Raw genomic sequence first — 22,996 nt, forward strand, 5'->3', positions numbered from 1 at the left:
GGCAGACTTACCCGCCCACTTCCTGTCCTTCAGAGTAGCAGTCAGCTTTCTGTTACTGTGACAAAACACCCGAGGTAGTCAACTTTTTGAAAAGGAGGAATGGTTTATTTCGACTCACAAGATTCAGAGGTTTCAGACCAGGGTCGCTTGGCCCTGTTGCCTTGTGTTCATGGCAGAGCGGGTCTGTTGACTTCATGGCCGCCAGGAAGCCAAGAGACAGACAGGAAGCAGGGAGGGGCTGGGGTACCAAGAGTCCCCCAAGGCCATGACCCCAGTGGCTTCACTCCCTCTAGGTCCCACATCTCACAGGCTCAACCACTCCCAGCAGCACCTTGGGACCAATCCTTCAACACGTGGGTCACTGGGTGACGTCCCAAATCCAAATTATAGCATCCAATTATTACTTCCCTTTCTTGGCCAAAGGAACCTGAGTTCTATTTTTATCCCACCCACTGAGCTGGCCCCAAGGTCAGTTCTTCCTGGAAGGACACCCCCCTCCAGAGGACCAGCCTTGACCTTCGTGTGTGTGTGTGTGTGTGTGTGTGTGTATGTGAGAGAGAGAGAGAGAGAGAGAGAGAGAGAGAGAGAGAGAGAGAGAGAGATACCCAAGGCACCACTGAAGTGAACGGTCCCTCCATGGTGCTCCTCACCTCCAGGACACATCATGGCCCCCACGGTGCCACCCACACTCGGTATTGCCAGGACGGCAGTGTGTATTTGTGGGTTCTGTTTACACTCCTCTTTTCCCGTCAGACTGTTGCTCAAGGGCAGAGACTGTGTTTTAGATATTTTCCTCTTTGCATTATTTAGCATATTCGATGTATAAAACCCTCATAAATAAACACATCAGCTGTGGGGAAATGCTCGGAATCAGGCAGACTTGGTTCAGATTCCGGCTCTGCCAGTGACTAGCTCTGTGACTCTGGGCGTGTGGCTCAAGTCCTCTGAATCTTGCCTTGTTTATTGATAAAGTGAAGGTGATAATCTTGCCCTTTGGTTTGATAAATGAGGGTGTGATGGGTCCATTGTGGTACACACCTCGGTGCATGGCGAAGTCCGCAGAGCTTCTAGAACATAGGGGAGATCAAGGGCCCTGGATTCTGTGCCGAGCTTTGCCATGGTCCTAGAATAAGAGCTCGATTCTCTGAATCCCAGCACCCTCATCTGTGAGAAGGGGAGATAGCCACCTCCCACAGTTGTTGAGTATTTTCTATGAAAAATAACACACACGAAAGTCCACGACTCCCAGGAGGCCCCGAGAGGAAGCTTTGGGGGGTTGACCAGGCTCCCTTCACGCCCTTTGGAATCTCAGCTGCAGGCAGCAGGTGGACAGCGTCCAGGGCTCAGGTCTATGCTGAGCCAAAACCAGACTCTAGAGATGGTGTCCTCGTTGGCTTTCCGTGACTATAACAAACATCCGAGATGATCATCTCATAAAGACAAAAGGTTTATTTTGGCTCCCAGTTTTGGATGCTTCAGTACATGACTGGTTTGTCCCCTGACTTTGGGCCTATGGAAAAGCAGCACATCATGGCAGGAGGGGTTGCCAGGAGCAAAAGCCTCATGACAGGAAAGCAAAAGAGAGAAAAAGACTGGGGTCCCACAGTGCCCTACAAGGTCATGCCACCCCTGACCTGAAGGTCTCCCACCTTAAAGGTTTCACCCTCCCTCAGCAGTGCCACAGGCTGGGGATCAAGCCTTTTAGACATGGGCTTTTGGGGACAGTCGAGGTACAAATGGTAGCAGATGGAAGAGAGGCACAATTTTAAAGTATCTGCTTTCTCCCAAGTAGACTGTCCAGGTCCTTCTAAAAGGGACAGATAGTCCTGTGCCTGCGAAGAGCTGCAGCAACGACAAAAAGCAAACACATCTGTGCAAACTGGGCTGTGGGTGACAAGCAGAGCCGCTGGAACAGGCCAGGACCTCAGGCTGGGGCAGCTTTAAAGAGGGCCATGGGAGGGAAAGCCAGGGACAGGGCGCTCTGAACCCCAGGGTGGACAGGGCACAGGAGGGCTCCTGCCTGGTGAGAGAAGCCCTATCCCCTCATGGTGCTTGGTGGACTTGGAAGAGCGGTCCTTCCTGGCCCCTGTATGACGGGACCCCGTTTGGCAGGTGTCCTTAGGTCAGCAAAGACATCTTCAGGAAGTTTTCTGGGTGGCTGTCCCCTTAAGCAGCTGTAGGAACCAGGCCCTCCTGGACAGGGGGTGTTCTTCGGCCTTCATTGGATCTTCTGCAGGTCGTCGGGCCCAAAGGAAGCGGGCAGAAGCTCCTGGACGGATTTGACCACATACGTGCCGTCCGGCTTGGTCATGTACACGGCCCAGTCGGTGCCAAACTGGAAAAGAGACAAGGCCAGGCTGAGGGAGGCAGGTGCTGAGGGCTTAGGGGGACCTGGGTTTCCGTCTGCCCCACATTCCTCTGGGTGCCTTAGTTTCCCCATCTGTAAAATGGTAATGGCAGAAATTGTGCTCGACACATAGACCTTGAGAGGCCCAACGGCCCGGGGCACATTGTTGGTGGGCAATGTGTCCTTTGAGGGTTCACCCAGGGCTTTGTAAAAATGACATCTAACGGCCAGAGGCCGACTTCTTTCTGCTATGATGAATGACAGCTAAGGCCTGCTTCCCTCACTGTTTGTCCTTTACCCGTCGGGACAGGTCACATGCCTGCTTCATGATGCCCTCGGTAGTGTGCTTGCCTTAGTATCTACTCTTGGAGGTAGGTGCTGTTAGGCCCATTTTACAGATGAGGAAACCGAGGCTTACAGGGAACAGTGAGCTGACTCCCCCTCTTTCTTGTGCACTGTGAGGAACAACATTTGCTTGCTGTACAACCTCAGGCAAAGGATAAATCTTTAGGGCTCAGCGTCTTGATCCATGAGACAGTTTTAGAGATGGGAGAATGTGGTAGGCAGGTCAGTAGGTGGGAGTTAAGTTGATGGTGGTGTCATGGAGATGGTGTGCATCAGCAGACCCAGGCTCTCCCTGGCCAGGTGTGGTGAGATTTAGAGACAATTCTGGGAAAGACACATAGTATGTGCTCAGTTAAACGCACCCCTTCTGCTAGGTCACACTGGCTGCCAGCAACCGCTCATCGCAGCTTCCACTTCTGTCTGAACCACCAAGTATTCACCAGACACCATCAATCTTCTGGCTTTTTCAGAATTAATGTTTTAAGGGAGACGGACAAGGGCCACCGATGCCGGCTCATCGTGGGCGGGCGCTCGGCTTCTCTGACCCTTTTCAAAGGGCTTCTCTGGAAATGGGGCTGATGGCATCCGCGTATCTCCTGGGCTCAGGGCGAGGGCCAAACAAGCTGCAGTGTTCAGAGCGGTTGATGACATTGCGCCAGAGCTCAAGGGCCGAGTGTGTGGGGCTCTGAGCTGGTGGCTTTCACCTTTTGGGATTCCAAAGGACACATTCTCTTTGAGAATCCACAAGGCTCACTGCCACTCCCCAATGTTCATATAAACCTCAAAAACTCCCACCTGGCCCAGATGAAGAGCCCGCGGTCTAAGCCACCCCTGTGGTTTTAGAGTTGGCGGAATCACTGCCTTCCGAAGGCGGCTTTTGTAACACACACATCACCACCCAGACGCTCCTTTTTACAAACGTCCCTTCATTCTCTTTTCAGCGTTTAAAAAAAATGTGGCAACATGGACATAACATAAAATTTGGCTTTTGAACCATTGTTAAGTGTACAATTCAGTTCCTGCTGTTTCTGGAATAAAATTGCCCTCCGTCTGGTGCGATCGGGCCCCATCTGGCCCCTGCCCAGGCCTCTGATCCCGCATCCCATCGTCCCCTCACTCCACTGCCCAGGTCCTGTGCTTCTTGCTGTGTATCAAACTCACCAAGAGGTGACCTTGTTGGTCTCTGGAAAACTCCCTGAACCTTCCCCTAATTTCTCGTGATTTGGATTTCTGCTCAAATGCTTTCCCCTAGAGAGGCCCTCCTGGCCATCTGGAGCAGGGTGGACACCCCCTCTGTCCAAGGCCAGTAAGTATCACGTGGCCTCTATGTAACTGCTTGGCTCTGCTCTCCAAGGGACGGTGGCCCAAGATAATACATCAATGATGGGCACAGAGGGTTCCAATAAAACTTTATTGATAAAGACCAGTGGAGGCCAGCTGTGGTCCACGGGCTGGCGTCTGCAGCCCCTGCTCTGGAGTGTCCCCACTGTCACTTGACTCCGTTTCCTGCAGTTACTCACCTTGCCCTCTCCCTCTCAGAACCTTTCTTAGACGCCTCCTTGTTTATGTCCACCTGGGCCCTGGGGCCGTGAGCTCTCAGGAGGCAGGGCCTGACTTGCCTTGTCCCCAGCACTGGCTCAGGGCCTGGCACCCATGACACCCACTCAGGAAGTATTTGCGGGAAGAAGGGGCCGTTGCAGTGTCTCCTGTGGGTTGGGGAAGCCCTCGGAGTCAGCCAACAGCACCGGGCCACTTGGTGGGGCTCCTGCGGCCTGGAGGCCAGAGCCAGGGCCTTCTGCCGGGGAGGGAGCTCTTACCTCTCTCATGACCTGCCGGCAGGCCCCGCATGGCGAGATGAAGTCATCTTGCAGGTTACTGGGGAAATAGAGATGGGAAGGCAAATTAGTGTGTCCCGCGGCATAAGACAATGGCTAAGATTGAGGCGCTGAGTTCCTGCCCCATTCCAGGTAGGCCGGACCCCTGGGCAGCTCCTGATTCAGACATGTGATGTCCAAGAGGCTGGGGAGGCGACTTGGTGGCCTCCCACACTTCCAAGGGGCAAGGCCAGTGGCAGGAATGCGGTCGTCTTCAGAGCATTCAGTAAGTGTTTAGTGAACACAAAGTGCCGCCCACCCTCTGGGGTTCCAGGGGCTGAGGAGAATTTGACTCTGGCCTTCATGAGATGGCTCAGCCCAGCAGGTGACAGAAAGCCGGATATTACTTTAAACAACATGTAGTTAGAACACAGAGTAAGAGGGAGACAAGCCCTGCCACCAGAGTGAAAGTGGATATTTCACAGAGGAGGCAGCATTTGACCATGTCCTTGGAGGAACAGTAGAGGTCATACATCGCCATTTAGTGAGCAACTACTACCCCAGGCATTTGACATGCATCATTTCATTTAATTTTCAGAGTAACCTGTGTGTCAGAATGGTCAATTTACAGGTGAGGAAACAGGGTCAGTGAGATGAAGTGACAGAGATGCTGTTCTGAAGCTGGGTTTTTTCTATGTTGTAGGCAAAGGAACTAAAGAATATGTGCAAAGGCCCTGATGCATGAAGAACAAGATGCATGAGACTCAAAGAGTAAAATAGGCTCGAATCTAAGAAAGCCTGGAGAGGAGGGGCTTAGAGCCAGGGGCTGCCTGTGAGAATTCAAGCACCTACAGCCAGCCCTCCAGTTCTGAGCAGGACAAAGATCACCTAAAGTTTAACTGGGAAACTCGAAGCCTGCTGGAGCGCCAGACCTTGAGCCAGCAGCATCATCATCTCGCCCGCTGCACCCTGGCTTTAAGATACGCCTGCAAGAACAAGGGACTTCAACTTCTTAGGTTTTCAGCTCCTCCTTTTGCAACCAACCTATGCGCGAACCTGGAGTCATTTTAACCATCCTCATTTCATGGGGAATGAAGTCATCTACCTCGTGTAGGACCGTGAGAAAACAAAATGAGGTGTGGCGAGGTGTGTATGCGAGGCTCCTAAACTTTAGTTTGTGCCCATATTGTCATCGCCTGTACTAGTTCCTTGCATCTATCGTCGCTGTCGCGGGCTCAGTACCTTATCACATTTCATGTGTGCCATGTATTATTTTATGACTCCTCTTATTCTGTTAACAATATTTGTTTAACGTGTGCCAAGAACGTGCAGAGCGTCCTGCAAAGCACCCTGTGTGTATTGCCTCGTTTCAGACCAATATTTAGTGAGCACTTGCTATGTGCCAGGCACTGTCATTGGTGCTGGGACAAAGCAGTGATTGAGACAGACTCACTGTGCTCAGGAGTTTACAGTCAAGGCAGGAGAGCCAGACCACCCACCCGCCGACCAGGTACCAAGGGAGGTGGGATGGGTGCTATGAACAGAATAAAGGGGCTTAGGGGACAGAGGGTGCTATTTTATTTAATCTTCCTGATAACGACCTGCTCCATGGAAAGGTGGGGTCCTCTCTGAGCATTGTTCCAGAAGTCCATGGGAACATGAAAAGGTGCAGACCTGGCCCAGGAGGCCCCTGAGCCAAGTTGACCCTAGTAATAATGATCAGGAGACAGCTGTTGCACTATGGGCCTCTCCCATAAGCCTTTAAGGCTGGACTGGGTTATATCTTGCTTTGTTCCACCCACATAAACCAAGAACCTGCTCTGAGCCGGGCAGTCAAGGAAAAGGATCAACAAAGACAATAGGAAAGCCCCACCCTTCATGGTTGGGGGGGAATGAATCTGAATGTCAATGAGGTAACAAAGGCAAACAGTGGGCAGGGCCCTGGGAGAGGAACTCCAGGTGAAATTCAGCCTCCCTCCCATGACCTGTAAGACCTTATATGATCTGGCCCCTGCTGAGCTTGCCACTTCCTGTCTTGTGGCATGCTCTGTCAACTACCCGATGAACGGTTCCTTGAACTTGGTGACCTGTTAGGGCATTCAAGGGGGGCAAGCATGTATTCTATGGGAAAGTTAGATTGGCCAGTTCAACTACTGAAAGTCACAAGAAGGTGTGACCGCAACATAGTTCTAAGAATAACAATGGCCCTTGCTTACACTGTGCCTCTGGTGGGGGCACTGTGCCCAGGGTCTAGAGCATTTATTCCCCAACACCCCTGCAAGGGTGAGGGCTGAGCAGGTACCCTTATTAACCTACATGTTAGTTCATGACAGCTGAGGCCCCTTGTCCACGGCCACAGAACTGGGACTGGAACCCAGAATCTGTTCACGCTACCTTTGGGGACCTTGCAGCCTGCTGAAGTAATAATGATGACTTCAAAACCGGAGTTTAAGATCTGGTCATATTCTGCTCCAGACAGAAACCATCTCAGGAGACGCTGGGACAGCCTGTGGATAGACGTTACTCTCCCCATTTCATGGATCAGGTCAGCTCAGAGACCATGGAGCCATGCCCGTGGTCCGTGGGGGAGCTGGAGGCCTCACTGACCCTGGAGCCCGAGGGTTACCCTTGGCTCCACATCCCTGCCCAGAGTCCCTGGAGGGCGGCTCCATCTGGACACTTCCTCCTGCCTCCCTCTTCCCCCTCGCCCCTCCCCCTTACCTTCCTGCCTTGAGTTCTTGTGGTTTGTGCCGACCTTGGTCACAGCTGAAGTCACGCTGGTCAGATTAGACAGCCTGGAAACCCATTGACCGTGGTGACTGCAGCTGGGACTCGGGCCAAGCTCATTCCTCTGCAAGCAAAGCCCACCCGGGCTCTGTGCGGGGACCCGTGAGCCTCTCCTGGGTGCAGTGTCTGTCCTTAGAGATCTCAGCCTTGTCCAGTGCTCGAGAGAGAACTGGCGTTTCCCATCCATCCCCTAAATCCATGCTCTCCATTGATCCAACAATGACCACATTCCTGGTTTGGGGACACAGGCACAGGGAGAGTCACCAGAGTAGGACAGTTGGGTGCGGGAGAAACGCAGGTTATGTGTAGATAAGGACATTTGCTAATCGTGGCTAGCAATGCCCAGTCGTGTTTAAAAGCAGATTATAACCAAGAGCAAAAGGCTTTTTTTTTTATCTGGAAAGTTCTAACAGCAAGGCTTCTGCCCCGTTATCTTTTTGTTGACTTTAGTTTCTCTTTCTCCAGGATATCATTATTTTTATGAATCAGCTTTGAAAGTTATTTCTTTCTCAAAGAAATCAGCTTTGAGTTCTCTCTCTCTCTCTCTCTCTCTCTCTCTCTCTCTCTCTCTCTCTCTTTCATTAAGTGCAACTCACATTCTGATATTTGCTCATCTGCACAAAATGTTCCTGGCACAGCCTCATTTATTCTCCCGAAGCTGAAGGAAAGCCAGGTCAGGCTCCGTCATGGGGGAGGCTCCGGGGAGCAGGGTCCTTTCTCCCTCGGTGTACCCGTGGCCGTCACCCAGAGAACAAACCTGGAGTGAGCTGGCCCACCCCAGGCCAGCCCGTGGGAGCTCAGGGTCTGAGAAAAGCCACGTTCACCGGCCTTGCTCTGGGCAGCTGCATGAGGGCCAGGAAGATGCTCTGTCCCCCGGGAGGACCACCTTGTCCATGGGGTGTGACCCAGGCAGCCAAATCCCCCAAAGACCAAGGCTTGGTCAGCCATGGAGCCTCTTTCTGGGTGGGCTAACCTTTCTCATGTCATTAACTCACTAGTGACAATCTCCTGTAATATGCACAAGTGGACCAAAAGCAGCCACCCCGGGTCATTCAATCAATGTCAAATGAGTAAAGAGGTCATTCAGAGGGAGCCCTGCGGCCACCGTATTTGGGTCCAGAGCCAGCAAAAACTCGGCCTGCCTGCCTTGAGGGTAGGTCCCCAGAACAAGGACATTTGTGTCTGGGGCACAGAGAGAGCTGGCTGGGGTTCTTCCTCAGCCAGAACCTGGGCTGGAGCCGGGTTTGTCTGACCCTCGTTCCGTCCCCCCGGCAGCTGGTCTCCCCATCCTGCTTCTGGTGCCTGGAGATGGGCGTGGGCTTAGGGCTGGGTTAGCAGCCACTGACCTCCTGGAACAGCCTGGCGCAGTGGGATGGCCCTGGAGTGGCACTCTGGGACTTGGGTTTTGTCCCAGCTCTGCCACTAACTCCCAGGAAAGTAGCTTGACTTCTCTGGGCCTCAGGTTTGGTTTTTCTGTAAAAGGGAACCTAAGCCTGGGTCCTCCAGGTTTGGTCTCTGGGCTGCCTTTCTGTGTGCCCTGTACCGTTGGAAGGGAACCTGCCCTGGTGTTAGGGTGGCTCTCGGGGCTCACAGGGGCAGAGTCCACTTCTTACTTATCTCCTCACCCTCAGACTCAGCAGGTCCTGAACCCGTGCCTGGCACCGAGGTGCCCAGGAGTCCCAGGTGAGGCCTTGGCTGAAGGGCTGAAGGAGGGCCACTGTCTCTTGCCTCCCCCACTCACCTGGAGATAACAATGGCCTTGAAGTCCTTGTGTCCCTCGGAGATGGCCTTTTGGATGGCAGTCCGCTCAGCACAGTTGCCCAGTGGGTAGACGGCATTTTCCACGTTGCACCCTGAGGAGAGAGGACAGCCCGGTGATCTGTCCAGCAGAGCCACTTCTTGCTGCGGGTGTGCCGCGAGGCTGGCCCATTCCAGGATGGGGAGGGACCGGCCACTCCAACATGGCAGGAAAAGGAAAGGGCAATTTGACCTGGAGCCCTGGGGGACCCTGAGCCCATGGTGCAGTGGCCCTGCCCAAGACCACTCGCTGCCTTCATTTCCCCAGCGCCTCCCTCCTGGTGCAGCGGGGGACAGGACAGGCTGAGCAGCCCCAGCACCCTGCAGAGGTCAAGGTCAGGAGGTGCTGAGGCTAAGGAAGGTGAGCAGAGGGCTGGGAGTGTGGCTCCGTGTGGCACTTGCCTAGCATGTGTGAGGCCATGGGTTTAATTCCCTGTGCCAAGAAAAAAAATTTAATAATAAGTAAATAATAAATAAAAGTCAACAGAGCCCCAGGCCTGGATCTAAGAGTCGGAAACCCTGAGGTGTGACACCTGCAGTGGTTGAATGTTTGTGTCCTCCATCTTCATATATTGAGTCCTAATCCCAAAGTGATAGTCTTAAAAGGTGGGACCTTTGCAGAGGTGACCAGGTCACAAGGACCTAATGAAGGGGACTGATCTCCATGGATTAAATAAGTGCCTTAAAAGAAGGCCCCAGAGAGCTGCCCCGTGCCTTCTGCCACAGGAGGACACAGGGAGGAGGCACCATCTGTGAGAAAGGGGGCCCTCCCCAGACACTGCTGCCAGGGCCTCATCCTGGACTCCGCAACCTTCAGAACCTCAGGCCGCCCAGTTCTGCTGTGTATAAATAAACCATGGAGTCCTGGTGTCGCAGAGGTCCTGATTGGAAGCTCAGGGCTGGGCAACGTGTCCATTGCTGGTCACCTGCTGCCTGGGTTCAGCCAGGCTTCTCTGTGAGTCTTGTTGTAAAACCACCATCAAATCAAAGAAATCAACTAACAGAAAACTCCCAAGCTTCGCAGGAGGTGCCCAGGATGGCACCAGGTGGCGGACAATCCTGGGGCCTCCCGTGGGAGGTGAGTTGTGACCCTCAGAGAGAGAGAGAGTCCTTCCCAGTGCCCCTCTCAGGGGTCCTCCTGGGGATAATGAGCCAGGGATGCTCCCAGGAGACAATGTTGGCAGTGCCAGGTCGGCTGACTGGGAAATGCCCATTTTCAGGGAGCTGAGACCATGAAGAAGTGGCCCCGGGAGCCAGGCTGTCTCCCGACCTTTGGGACGTGGTGTACGCTCCTCATCACTCTTTGTAGCTTGCTTTCTTCCTGAGAGAGACATTAATTACTCCCCAATCTCCATTTCCTATTCTTCCTCTAAGTGATCGGAGAGACCCCCATTCCAGTATGACTGACTCCCTTGTAGCACAGTGTGGCCATGTCTTGACTGAATTTTGGCCAATAGGATGTGGCCCAAAGTGACAATGGGAAACTTGTGGGTTATGTTTTCTTTAATGGGATTCCTTACCTCTATTTCCTTTCTTTTCCTTTTCCATAAGCTGGAAGGTGGGAGCGGATGGAGTGGGACAGCTTTGACCATGAGGTGTATGTCATAGGAATGGAGAAGCAACACGAGAGAAGGGACTTGGGACCTTGGTCAATTCACAGAGCAGAGCTGCCTATTTGCTCTACCAACGACCTACTCTGAATTGTTATGTCAGAAAAAACCAGAATTCTATCATATTTGAGTCACTGTATTTTGAGACCTTTTTGTTATAGCAGCGTAGCCTACACTCAATGAATATAAAAAGTGAGATACAACTTTAACAAAAACATCTAAAGCTGGGCTTGGTGGCACACACTGATAAGTCCAGTGACTTGGGAGGCTGAGGCAGGAGCATCACAAGTTTGAGAACAACCTCAGCAACTTAATGAGGCCCGAGGGACTTAGCAAGACACTGTCTCAAAATAAAAAGTAAAAAGGGCTCGGGATGTGGCTCAGTGTTTAAGTGCCCCTGGGTTCAATCTGTGGTACAAAAAAAAAATTAAACTATATGGCATTGGTTTGATGGTTGGGTGATATCGATGAGAGACACAGACAGATATGGCAAGATGGCAGGCTGATGGCCCTTGTTAAGTCTATGGCAGACTGCCATAACCTGAAGGGCAGACTGCATTACCTACCATTAATATTCCTCTACCTGGCAATGAGAAGGAGCCCTGTGGCCAGGATCTAATTAAGAGTGTCATTTGTTACCTTCCCACTCAGACTATTGTTCAGGTGCCTCAACAGCCAGCCCTGACATGCGGCAGCAGGAGGCCAGTTCTTGGAAACAGAGTTGGCAGGGTTGATAACCATGTCTAGAAGGGCCTTTTGGGTGTGGTGCTCCTGCATGGGAGGACTGGAAGCAAAGAGAGCAGGAGGCCTCTGAGTTTTTGATAGAATTGAGTAGCCAAAGAAGGCTACGCTGCTGTAACAAAAAGGTCTCAAAATACAGTGACTCAAATGTCACAGAATTCTGTGTTTTTCTGACATAACCATTCAGTGTAGGTAGTTGGTAGAGCAAACAGGCAAGTCAGGTCCACAAGAGCCTATGATTGTTCAACCCCTAAAGAAACTCCTGAACCCCCAAAACACCACACGTGTGTGCACAGAACTGGGGGCCCCCAAAGGGGGCTGGCCATTCTCTCTAACACACACATTAGATGAATGGCCAAGGAGGATAATGACCAAGGAAGAAGCTCCCAGAGGGCTGAGCCAGGGGTCCCAGAAGACAGTGAAGAAGGGTCACCCCCAGGGCAGAAAGGGAAGAGGAGCGTGATCCAGGGCAGGAGGGCTCCATACAGCGGTTTTCACTAATGTCCTGACGGGGGGGCCCCCTGTGGGTTTCCTGTTCTTCCCTTTGCTAACGCGAGATCTTACGGCTGCCGCCCTGTCCTGCTCCACAACGTATATTGAGGGAATGGGGACAGATGATTATTTGGTCTATGGACTGCTATTGCAGGCCAGGGGACTAGTGACAGGCAGAGCCAGGCCAGGCTGGAGGAAGAGGGCTGTGGAGAGATCCAGCTCCGAGCTGGGTGCGGAGGTGGTCAGCGAGCCCTGCTTCCTCTGTGTTTGGCACCTTACCTCATTCCCAGCAGAGAGTCCACATGGAAGCTGACATCTTTTCTCACATGGCCTAAGGCTGAGCCCTGACCCAGCCTGGCCAATCAGAGTTCTCTGGGTGGGACTTTGGTTCCTCTCTGACACCCAGTGTGGGCCGCCATGTCTCCATCCATCATGGGCGAGATCAATACCAGACATGAAACGCACAGAGGACTGAGAGGGAAGAGGTGAGGCCAGGTAGGGAGAGGAGAGTCTGGCCCGAGGCAGTTGCCTATGAGGCCCAGCTATGTTCCAGCTCCTCCCACTGTTCAGTTAGGTGCACCCAGGGACTGAGAGAGGCCGCCTTTGCTAAGGGCAGAGACTCTCCATTTAGGCCTGCCCTGCATCCCTGCCTTCATTTTGTATCTGTCTTCTATTAACTTAAACTTTGGTCTGCACATAGGCATGTTAAATCCTTTAAGGAGTGTTTATCTAAAAAACAGTAACATGAGGGTCACTTGCCCTCAATTCATCTAGCCCATCTTGTGCTCCTGGAAGACTGAGGCGAGATTCGCAGCATCCTGTTTCAGGCCCCTGAAATGGGGCCTGGGAGTCCCCAGTCATGGCCCCCTTCTAGGATCACAAGACTGGTAGACAAATGATCTGGGGGGCAAGTGGAAATGGGACCCTGGAGTGATAAGGACTTCTCCAGAGCCCCTTCATAGAACCAGGACTGAGAGAATGATCCACCAGAGCGCAGTTTGACCAAGATGGCTTAATTGTGCAGCCCACCCTACCCCTATCCCCACCCCAATTCCTCCTCCATTTAACTTGAGGTCCTGTCAGCACCGGGGCCGGGTTTCACTTTGTCTTCCCAATATGGCCACATCAGTTAAAGTTTCCTTTTCTGTTTTTTTTTTTTTTGGGGGGGGGCGGGGCATGTGGTCATTCCTGGTTAGCTGGGGCTTCAGAAGTCAGGCCTTGGGCCTAGGTTGCTGGTCACACATACATTCTCTTTCTGTCTACAGTAATTCATGAGCATTTCTATCCTTTGCATCTACAGATAAATCAATCCGTAGAGTAGGCCTGCTCTATGGATCCTGAAAGTAGCAGTTAACAGGTATCACGGCCCATGCTGGCTAGGCACTCAGTCATTCATATTAAAATGTGAGTTATGAGCCGGGTGCTGGCACACAGCTGTAATCCAACTCTGGAGGCTGAGGAAGGAGGATCTCAAGTTTGAGGTCAGCCTCAGCAGTTTAGTGAGATCCTGTCTCAAAAGAAAAAATGAAAAGGGGTGGGGATTGGATCAGTAGTAAAGTGTCCTGGGGTTCAATCCCTAGCACCCAAAGTGAGTTATATGGCTGAGATAACTGACCCCTTATCACTCAACCTCTGCTGGGCTGACGGAAGTTGAGTGAAGAAATGAACCAGTCCCTCTTGCTCCCCAGCGTGGTCCCGATCCCCACCACTCCTGCCTGCCCACACCTGCCCACAGCTCCCACCTCTGCTGACCCTGCTGTATGAGTTAGGAGACGGGGCTTGGCGGCAGGATGGGAAAGGCACCCTCCTCACACTCTGTCTGAAGCGCCTCCTGGGAGGGAATCCTGGGTCATTTTGTGGTTAAAGGGAGGACTGGATGACCACAGGGGGAATTCAAGCCCCTTTAGAGAAAGTCCCCAATCTGGGGCCAGGGTAACAGCCCCAGGGACTGACCTAAAGTTCCCCTGTTGCTAGCTAATGTACCATTGGTGTTGCGGTTTGCTCCCCCTCTGTGCATTTTCCGATGGAAAATGAAACTTACCCATGCAGAGTAGAAAGGAAATTATGTTAGGTTCAGCTGTCAATCAAGGTGTCAATCAACCCCAAGTGCCCTCCCTAAAGGAACTAGCACAATGCAATAAAAGCAAGCTCGGTGGTGTAGACAGGGCCTGGGGCTACCTCCTAGCTTGTTTCACTTCTGTTTTCCCAGAATGAACTTCTGTTTTCAATAAACCTCTTCTCTGCCTGCCAATTCTGGCTCAATTCTTTTCATGGGACACAAAGAACCCTGGGACCCCTGATAGCAACACCTGCTCTTGGCTTCTGCCTCTCCCAGGTTCATCCCTGCTGGCCTTCCTCTCAGGCCAGCAACCCTGGCCAGCCCTGACCTGTCCCTGACTCAGGCCTGACCCTTTTCCCAATAGACATGATTCACATAGATCTGGGGATTCCCTGATGAGTTGTGAAAGCAAATTGCCACATTTGGAGAAGACCCAGTCTCTTAGGACAAGGGCATGTGTCTGGTGGAAGTTCAGAAAGGTGACATTTAGAGCAGTCTTCCTTACCATGCGCAAAACATCTCCACAGTTAAGAGGAGAGTAGTCGTCCTGCTGGGAGCACCCTCCTGCCCCCCCCCCGCCCCCGTGACTCAGGTGCTTTGCAGGAACAACCCTGAGGTTCTATTGGGTCCTGGGACTCTTTGTTCTACTGGCTCTGAGAATTGGGAGAGGGACTGAAATTCCTTAAGGATCAATTGTCCTCCTTTGCAAAATGATAATGACAGGTATTGAGCCTCCAATGGCATATCTGTGCTGAAGTCCCATGTCATCAAATTGAAATTAACTTGTTATCAGACCTTTCCAGATGACAGGAGAAACAATAGATTTCCCTAAAGGGTCAGTTTCAACAGACACGATAATGAAGTTCTTGCTCCTTGCACACACACAAACGGTAACCTGAGGTTAACCTGGCGTCTCCCTGTCCCTGCCTGCTGTAGACCAGATGTTGAGCATCCCCCAGGGCCCACGTGTTGAAGGCTTGGTCCCCAGGGTGGCCTACTGGGAAGTGCTGTGGACCTCCAGCAGGAAGTCTCACGGAAGGTCCTGAGGTCACTGGCATATACTCTGAGGGGACTGTGGAAACCGGGTCTCTTTCTGTTTCTTGCTGCTTCCCAGCTCCTGAGGGGGGTGGTTTATATGGCTACATGCTCCCGCCATGGTGGGTTGCCCTTGCCGGGGGCCCAAAGCATGGGACCATTTGATCTTGGAGCAGAATCTTCAGAACTGTGAACCAAAACAAACCTTTTCTCTTTGTAAGTTAATTTCCTCCCATGACACAAAGCCGACCCACAAACCATTTTAGAAGAAAAGTAACTTTGAAGTGATCGATCCAATTTTTGTCTTTTTGTTTTGTCTTCATCCTTTCTCTGCCTATAAATCAAACCACCTCTGCATTGTATGTCAGAATACTTATTTTATGAAATGAAGTGCTGCCTAATTCTGGAATTGGAAATAAAATCCATTAAGATCTTTAAACTAAATTGTTGTGATTTTGTCTTTTGATACCCTACATGCACAGAGCCCACCCTAGTCAAGTCTGCTCTGATATCACCTCCGCAGAGAAGCCTCCTCTGGTCTCGCTGTCTGAAGCTGCATCTCTCACCCCCTCCAATCCTCTGTATTACTTTATCCCAATTTAATTTGCTTCTCAGCACTTAACACTTTCTAGAAGTAAATGTCCCTATTATCTGATTCCCCTATTAAAATGTGAACTTCCTGAGGGCAGAGACACATGGGGCTCTTGGTCACCATCACAGACTGAAGTCCCCCTCAAATTCTCTGCCAAAGCCTTGACCTTCAGTGTGATGGTATGAGGAAGTGAGGCCTTGCTCGGGAGGTTCTCAGGTTTCCATGAGGCCACGAGGATGGAGCCCCCATAGGATTATAAGAAGAGAATCCCATTTTATAATAAGGTGTCCTGATAAGAAGAGACATTGGAGCTTTCTCCTTCTGTCCTGTGAGGACAGTAAGAAGGTGGCAAAGATTGGAAGGAGACCTTACGTAGGAGGGTTTCTATTGGCATCTTGATCTCCAGAACCATTGGAAATCCATATCTGTTGTCTAAGCCACCCAGTTTATGGTGTTTTGTTACAGCAGCCTGAGTTGACTAAGACGGCTGCCTATCATTGAAGGGGTGCAATTTCCTGTCAGTGCTCCATCTCTGCCATGCAAAGTAAGAACTGTACTTAGGGCCTCTAGCAAGTTCCAGTGTAACTTGCCAGTCTTGTTCAGGACAAAAGAAAAGAAAAGAAAAAGCCAGGGGTGTGGCGGAAGGCCACACACTATAATCCTGAGTTCATAAAGCAAACTATTGGGAAGTGCTGGGGAGTGATATTGGCCAGATGACATTGTTATATGGTGTGCGTGGATGAATATGTAGCAGTAAATCACATCACTATGTACAGCTCTAATGCACCAACAAAAAAAGTAGAAAGGAAACAAAAAAGAAAGCAGGCCACCGTCTCCAGGCGAGCCAGCTCTTTCCTGGCAGTCTTGCTCACTCTACAGCACAGGAGAGCAGCCAGGACAATGCGATGATTATAGGACTGGACCAAATAACCCCTCGGGGTGAAACTGCTGTTATTCCTCATTGCCACCAACTTCCTGCCTGCCACACACTGTGAGGGACCTGACCCTGCGCTGGCAGTTAACCCTTTCAGCAGTTGGGTAAGGCAGATGCTATTACAGTCCCTTCTTCCAGAGGCTAAACGCTGAGGCTGGTGGCCGGAGGCCAAGGACAGCTCTCTCTCCCAGGCATTTCAGCCCAGCTGTGTTTCCTACTGCTCTGGTGACCCAGTGGGGCCTGGGGTGGGATGATGTCACAGCATCAACAAGGAAAGAGATTCTAATGGTGAGATTTGAACCCAGCCCCGCAGAGAAGAGAGCAGAGCCGGAGGGCTGGTGTCCACTCTTCTCTAAGAGATATTACCGCAGTTGGAGAAGCAGTTCTCACACCCAGCAAATGGGCATCCGAATCTTCTGGAGGGCTTCTTAAAACAGATTTTGAAGTCCCCCCTTCCCCTGGAGTCTCTGATTCGACAGGTCTGGACTGGAGTCTAGAATTCACATTTCTAATGAAGAGGTGCCAAGCTGAGTGTCTGGGGCCACATTTGAGAATCCCTGGACTAGAGGAATGTCATGCCCGTGAGCTTGAAGAAATCCTAGCTGTCTCCATCTTAACCTCTGCCCAATGCAAATGACCACTTCACCTATGAACTGCATTCTAACTAAACTACTGAGTTAAGGGATTTTAGCAATGCTCATCTCTGCGACGAGCCACTTTTGAGTGTCAGTAGAGAGAACTAAGTGATGTCTGGGGGGACAGAGGGCAACAGGGGTGTGGGGGTGCTGAGAGGAGAGATACTCAGCTGAGAACTGAGAAGCAGGTTAGAGACACCTGACCCAAACCCAGAAGAGCGGAAGGCTAGGGTGCAGGGAGTGGAGCCAGTCAACCCTGTGCAGGCACTGAGGCACAAAAAGGGGACCGCTGGGAAGGAAGTGGAGAGTGGGGCTGGTTTGTGGGAAGAAAGACTGAAGACAGATTGAAGGGTTGACCAAGGCCCGCTGAATTTCACAATGAAGCAGGACATCCTTAAGTGTCTTAAAGAGGTCTGCTCCTGGGCTGGGGATGTGGCTCAAGCGGTAGCGCGCTCGCCTGGCATGCGTGCGGCCTGGGTTCGATCCTCAGCACCACATACAAAGATGTTGTGTCCGCCGAGAACTAAAAAATAAATATTAAAAAAAAAATTCTCTCTCTCTTAAAAAAAAAAAAGAGGTCTGCTCCTCTCACAGCTGGTCCAGTAAAGTGGTTTTCCCCCTAAATGGCAGATGGATAGGAAAGCGGGAGAGAGACTACTATCCCGGCTCAGTAAAGAGTTGAAGTGAGGGCTGGGGATGTGGCTCAAGTGGTAGCGCACTCGCCTAGCGTGCGTGCGGCCCGGGTTTGATCCTCAGCACCACATACAAAAATGAAGATGTTGTGTCCGCCAAGAACTAAGAAAAAAATAAATAAATATTAAAATTCTCTCTCTCTGTCCCCCTCTCTCTCACTCTCTCTTTAAAAAAAAAAAAAAAAAAAAAAAAAAAAAAGAGTTGAAGTGAAACCAAGAGATGCTGTGTTGGGACACTGGCCTGAGACCCTTTCTGGTGTGTGATAGGTCACTGCCAGGTGTGTATGGGGGAAGGGACACCTGCACACCACCCTAAGGTCAGCCTTGGTGCTCTAGGACCATCATCTTTGCCCATAAACACAGGCTGAGCCTCCAACCCAGACTCCATTCCCCTGGGTTTCCCAATCCTCCTCTGTCCTGACCCTCCTCCTTTCCTAACTTCCCTTTCCTTCAGCAGCTCCTTCTTCACCAGCGAGTTCCTCCTCCCTTCCTCCCAGCAAATAACTGCCGAATGTCTCCAGCCATGGAATGTCCCATTCCCAGCCGGCAGTGCATGATGAAGAGGCAGTTATTGGAGGTATCATTACCATCCTGGGAGGCCCATCTGTGAGAGGCACAAGGCCTTGGCCAGGGCGACAGTGACAGAGGGGAAAAGATGATCATTACAAGGTCGCGACAGTGAGGCTGGCAGCCAGACTTGATTTGGAACAGGATGGGACCCCAGCTGCCACCGCTGAGGGACTCCAGGGTGGCTGGGCTTTTCTTCTTGAGCAAAGTCACAGAACTGGGCAGTGACTGCGGTAAGCTGTGAACTCACAGTGTCTAAAATTGGCTGTGCCTTTTCTACCCTCCAATCCCTCTAACCCACCTCAGGAGCCCAGGTCGGGTCTCCCAGGGTTACTCAAGAGCCTCTTCTCCAAGCCCCGCCAGCTGCTAGTGTCCACAGGAATTCTGTGAACTGCCCTCTCCTTCCAGCACATTCTCTCTGCCCCTTCTGCATATCCACCCAGTCCCAAGCGACCACCAAAAGTGCATGGCATTTGGAATCAGATCAAACTGAGTCTCAGTTGTCCCATTTTTGGAACTGGTCATCTTTTGGTTTTGCTTGGCACAGTCCCCACCCCAGCCCCATTCTGTGGTATCGGGCGCTTCCTCTTCCCAAGGAGGAGGGATATGTGCATCAGCTGGCCCAATCACACTACCCCATCAGGACAACCAATTGGCCCAGGGATGTGCCCGTAATTCGAAATGGACCAATCAGAGTCCTTCTCTGGAATTTTTCCATCAGGAGTTGGTGGGAAGGAGTTCTTTCCCCTCTGGGTTTGAGGCTGTAAGCATGAGAACCAGCTTCAGCCTGCACTTGTGTTCCCTGCTACCTGGGAATGCCCGCCCTTGGGGTAAAAGGAAGAAACTAGTGTCCACAGGATAAGGAAGGGCGCGGTGACCTGAGTTCCCCGGTCAGCCTGCCTGGGGAGCAGCGCCACTTGACCATTGTGCTTGCGATGCTCTGTGATTTCTAGGGGCGATCACCTTGACGGATGTGGTGGCCCTTACTCGCCCCCAACGTGGTGGCTGTGAGGTTCCAGGAGATCTTCTCCACCAAGCCCTTAGCGAGTGCTCCGGCCATCCTAGGTACTAATATCGCTGTTGGTCCCTGCCACCTTGTCCCCAGCACAGCCCAGCTCTGCCTTCAGCATCCCACCGTGAGTGATGCCTCATCCGTCCCTGCCCCACCCCCCTGCAGATCCAGTACCACATTCCTGCCCTTCATTTCTAACATAGCCCGTCCCAGTCCCGTCCATTTGTCCCACGCAGAGTCTCTCAGATCTTCCCTTCCTCTTCACCTGGCCTGCCACCATCCCTGTAGGAGCCATTCCTTCATGTGTTCCACAAGCCTTAACTGGGAACCAGTTATGAGCCAGGTAACACGCACACACTCACTGGACAGGTCAGTGACCAAAACAGACACCAGCCCCTGACTCTGCTTGCTGTGCTCCAGCCCTCCTCCAGAACCCAGCAGCCAAATTGTCCTCAACACCACTCTGATGTCACTCCTCTCCTTAGTGACAATCATCGGCTCCCTATTTCCTTCCTCATCACATGGGGCACATCAGCTGGGCGCAGCGCTGTGCTTGCTCAGCAATCCTGAAGGTGGACGATAAGACAGCTGCTCTGTCACTGTGCCAGCTGAGACTCAGAGGGTGAAGTCTATGCCCCAGGGTCACACAACAGCACCAGGATTCACACTCTGACCCCAGAACCTTGACCCTACACTCCTGAGCCTCTCCTGTGCTTCACTAGGGCCCGCGCCAGCTCAGATCCATCCTATACTCCCCACGACCTTGATGGAAGCTCCTGCCTGTGTGAGGCAAGGGGACCTCCGTGAGGGCAGGGCTATGTCATTTCTGCTCGCTGAGGTCTACCCAGCACTGGCACGTGACCTGGCATGGAGTTGGCTCAGCAAGTACCTGTTGATGCTCAGTGTGGGAATAACCAAGGCCCAGGCTTCTCTCTGCCGACCTCCTAGTGGCCACTTGAGAGTGACCTTCTTTTTTTGTAGGTGGAAAGAAGGAGAAAAAAGTGAAGTGGGGGGAGGGGAGAAAGAAAGAAAGAAAGAGCAGAACCAGAGTATTCCGACATAGAATCTGGCTTTGGAGGGCTGGCTCCATTGCCTGTCTGGTCACCTGTTTGTCCAAGCACGACACCAGTCCTGATGCTGGAAAACAAGTATGGAAAACAGCCAGAGTGGTTCCCCAGCCTAGGAAATGCTGTGGCCTGACGTGATGGACCCCAGCCCCCACCACTGGCCCCTGGACGCCTCTGCCTCCTCAATCTAACTCAGCCTCAAGGCCAACACCTCCATTCATCCATCCAGTCAGTCAACAACGAGGGCCAGCCCTGGACTAGGCCGGTGCTGTGTCGCTGTAGGAGACCAATGGCACAAAGATCCAAGTCACAGCTCCTGTCTTGTGGCAGCACAAAGTTGGGGACAGGGTGACCATGTAAATGGATAGTGACGATGCCACACAGGAAGTGCCTTGCAAGGGGTTACTGTAGGTGCTGGGTGCATAGAGGCTTTCTGTACCATCTGGAGGGATGTGGAGCCTTTTTTTTTTTTTGGTACCAGGGATTGAATTCAGGGGCACTTGACCACTGAGCCCCATCCCCAGCCTTTTTTTGTATTTTATTTAGAGACAGGGTCTCACTGAGTTGTTTAGCGCTTTGCTTTTTGCTGAGGCTGACTTTGAACTCATGATCCTCCTGCCTCAGCCTCCTGAGCTGCTGGGATTACAGGTGAGCACCAAGACTGTGCGGATTCCTTGTTCACGATGCTGTAATACTGCACTCCACGGAGTTGTTCCTGGTGCTGGTTAATGTTCAACACTCACAGAAATATCAGGCCATGCCCGAGCTTCAATGTGACAGAGACTTTTTGTCCCTTATAGAGAAGCAGACTTTGGAGTCAGGGAAATCTGGGTTCCCATCTCAGCTCTGCGATACTGGGCATGTGCCCGCTCGGAGCCTCAGTTTCCTTCTCCGCCTTGTGGGGTTGTAAGGACTCAATGAATAGTGCTCCTTGCCTTCCTGTCACAAGCCAACAGTCCGTGGAGGGTTCTGCTCAAAGACCTGAGACCCCGATGTCTCATGAGACCTAACAGAACCTCAACATTCAAGAGACTCAAAGGGGCACCATGGCTTCCTATCACCTTCATACCATGTCCCCTGCTGTCCCTAAGCTTAGTGAAAACGAGTTTGAATTTGAGTACAGAGAAGATTTGTTTATTTTAAATTATTTCGTTATTTGGTGTTGGAACTTACCAGGCAAGTGCTCTCCCACTGAGCTGCACCCCAGCCTCAGGTGAGTTTTTCCACAGCACCAGCAAGCTACAGGAGGGAGGCTAGGAGCCACTGTGCAGACTCTGGTGGCTTCCTGCCCCCTCCCAGGGCTTCCTGTCATTGCCGGACACCCTAACCTCACCTGGCTTCTCTCCTCCAAAACCCTCTGCCAGGCCTGCCCCACCACTGATGATGCCACCTCCTTGAGTTCAGGGAAGAGAGCAGGACTTTGGGGACCCCAACCCTGGGTTCCACCACCAGTGCCCCTTATGACCTGGGGAAAGTCCTGCCGCCTCTCTGGGCCTCAGGTTCTTCATCTAAAGATGGGCATAACACCTAGATGAGGGGGTGGGAGCTGAGGACTTGCTCCATCCCTAGGAGGCCTCAACAGGTGCCAGGCGCATGGGAGCCTCCTAAGGCTTTGGCCCTTCCTTCCCAGCGCCCTGGACGGCAGATGGTCTGGATTTAGGGGCCTCCCTTCCTGCGACCCTCCTGCCCCACCCGAGTCCTCCAAGAGTTGACAGCCGCGGGAGAAGTTCTCCAGTCATGTTTACCCGTCCTACCACAGTCGGGGGCAGGAGGCAGGCAGGGAGGGACTGGGAGGCCCAGGGAGGGACTGGGAGGCCCAGCGCCGTCTCCCTCCACCTTCCTGGGCGCCCACCCTGCGTGTCCTCCCCTGGCCCCCGCCCAGGCTGCCGAGGAGGGGCCCCGGCGGCCGCCCTTACCCGAGAAGATCCTCCCGTCCCGGGTGAGCAGGGCGGCCCCCACCGGGAAGCGGCTGTAGGGACAGTAGGCGGACTTCTTGGCTTCTTGGGAGGACAGCAGCAGCCGCTGCAGGTGCTCAGGCTCCAGGGTGCAGGAAGGACGCTCTTGGGCCATGTCGTCTCCCTGTGGGCGCTGGCTGGGGCAGCGGGACCGAGAACTGCTCTCCAGTCTGGGCCGGGACAGCCGGAGGGTGGCTCCTCCCCCGGGGTGTGTCCCTGCGTGCAGACCCGGCGGCTCCGGGCCTGCCGGACGTGGGTTGTGGGGCAGGACCCGGCTGGGGAGAGGAGCCTCCCCCTGGTTTAGCTGAGAGGGTGTGGTGCGTGTCCCAGGGCAGACGGGTGTGCTGTGCCCCTGGGTGTCTCGCTCTCGTTCATAGGGACCCCTCTGCTCACACACTGATGGATGAGGGGCGAGAGTGGGTCAGAGGGTGGGTGTCATTCTGTAGGAGGTGACTGTGGACACACTTCTCAGGTAGACTGTTGGTGGGTCAGTGTGAGGTGTTAGATGTCCAAAC

The 22,996-nt window shown here is 52.6% G+C and overlaps 1 protein-coding gene across 1 annotated transcript; it reads right to left on the reverse strand.

Moving 5' to 3' along the window:
- Window positions 1–1,431: 1,431 nt before the first annotated feature.
- On the reverse strand, window positions 1,432–22,685 carry CDA (cytidine deaminase). The gene is made up of 4 exons (XM_081307750.1): window positions 22,443–22,685; window positions 9,035–9,146; window positions 4,510–4,567; window positions 1,432–2,335 (listed from the first exon to the last, which is right to left on the reverse strand). The coding sequence occupies exons 1-4, from the start codon at window positions 22,594–22,596 to the stop codon at window positions 2,219–2,221; spliced, it is 441 nt and encodes a 146-aa protein (XP_081163876.1). The 5' UTR covers window positions 22,597–22,685; the 3' UTR covers window positions 1,432–2,218.
- Between the last annotated feature and the right edge of the window lie 311 nt (window positions 22,686–22,996).

Source organism: Spermophilus citellus (assembly GCF_964194105.1).
Source record: "Spermophilus citellus genome assembly, chromosome: 9".
Lineage (NCBI taxonomy): Eukaryota > Metazoa > Chordata > Mammalia > Rodentia > Sciuridae > Spermophilus > Spermophilus citellus.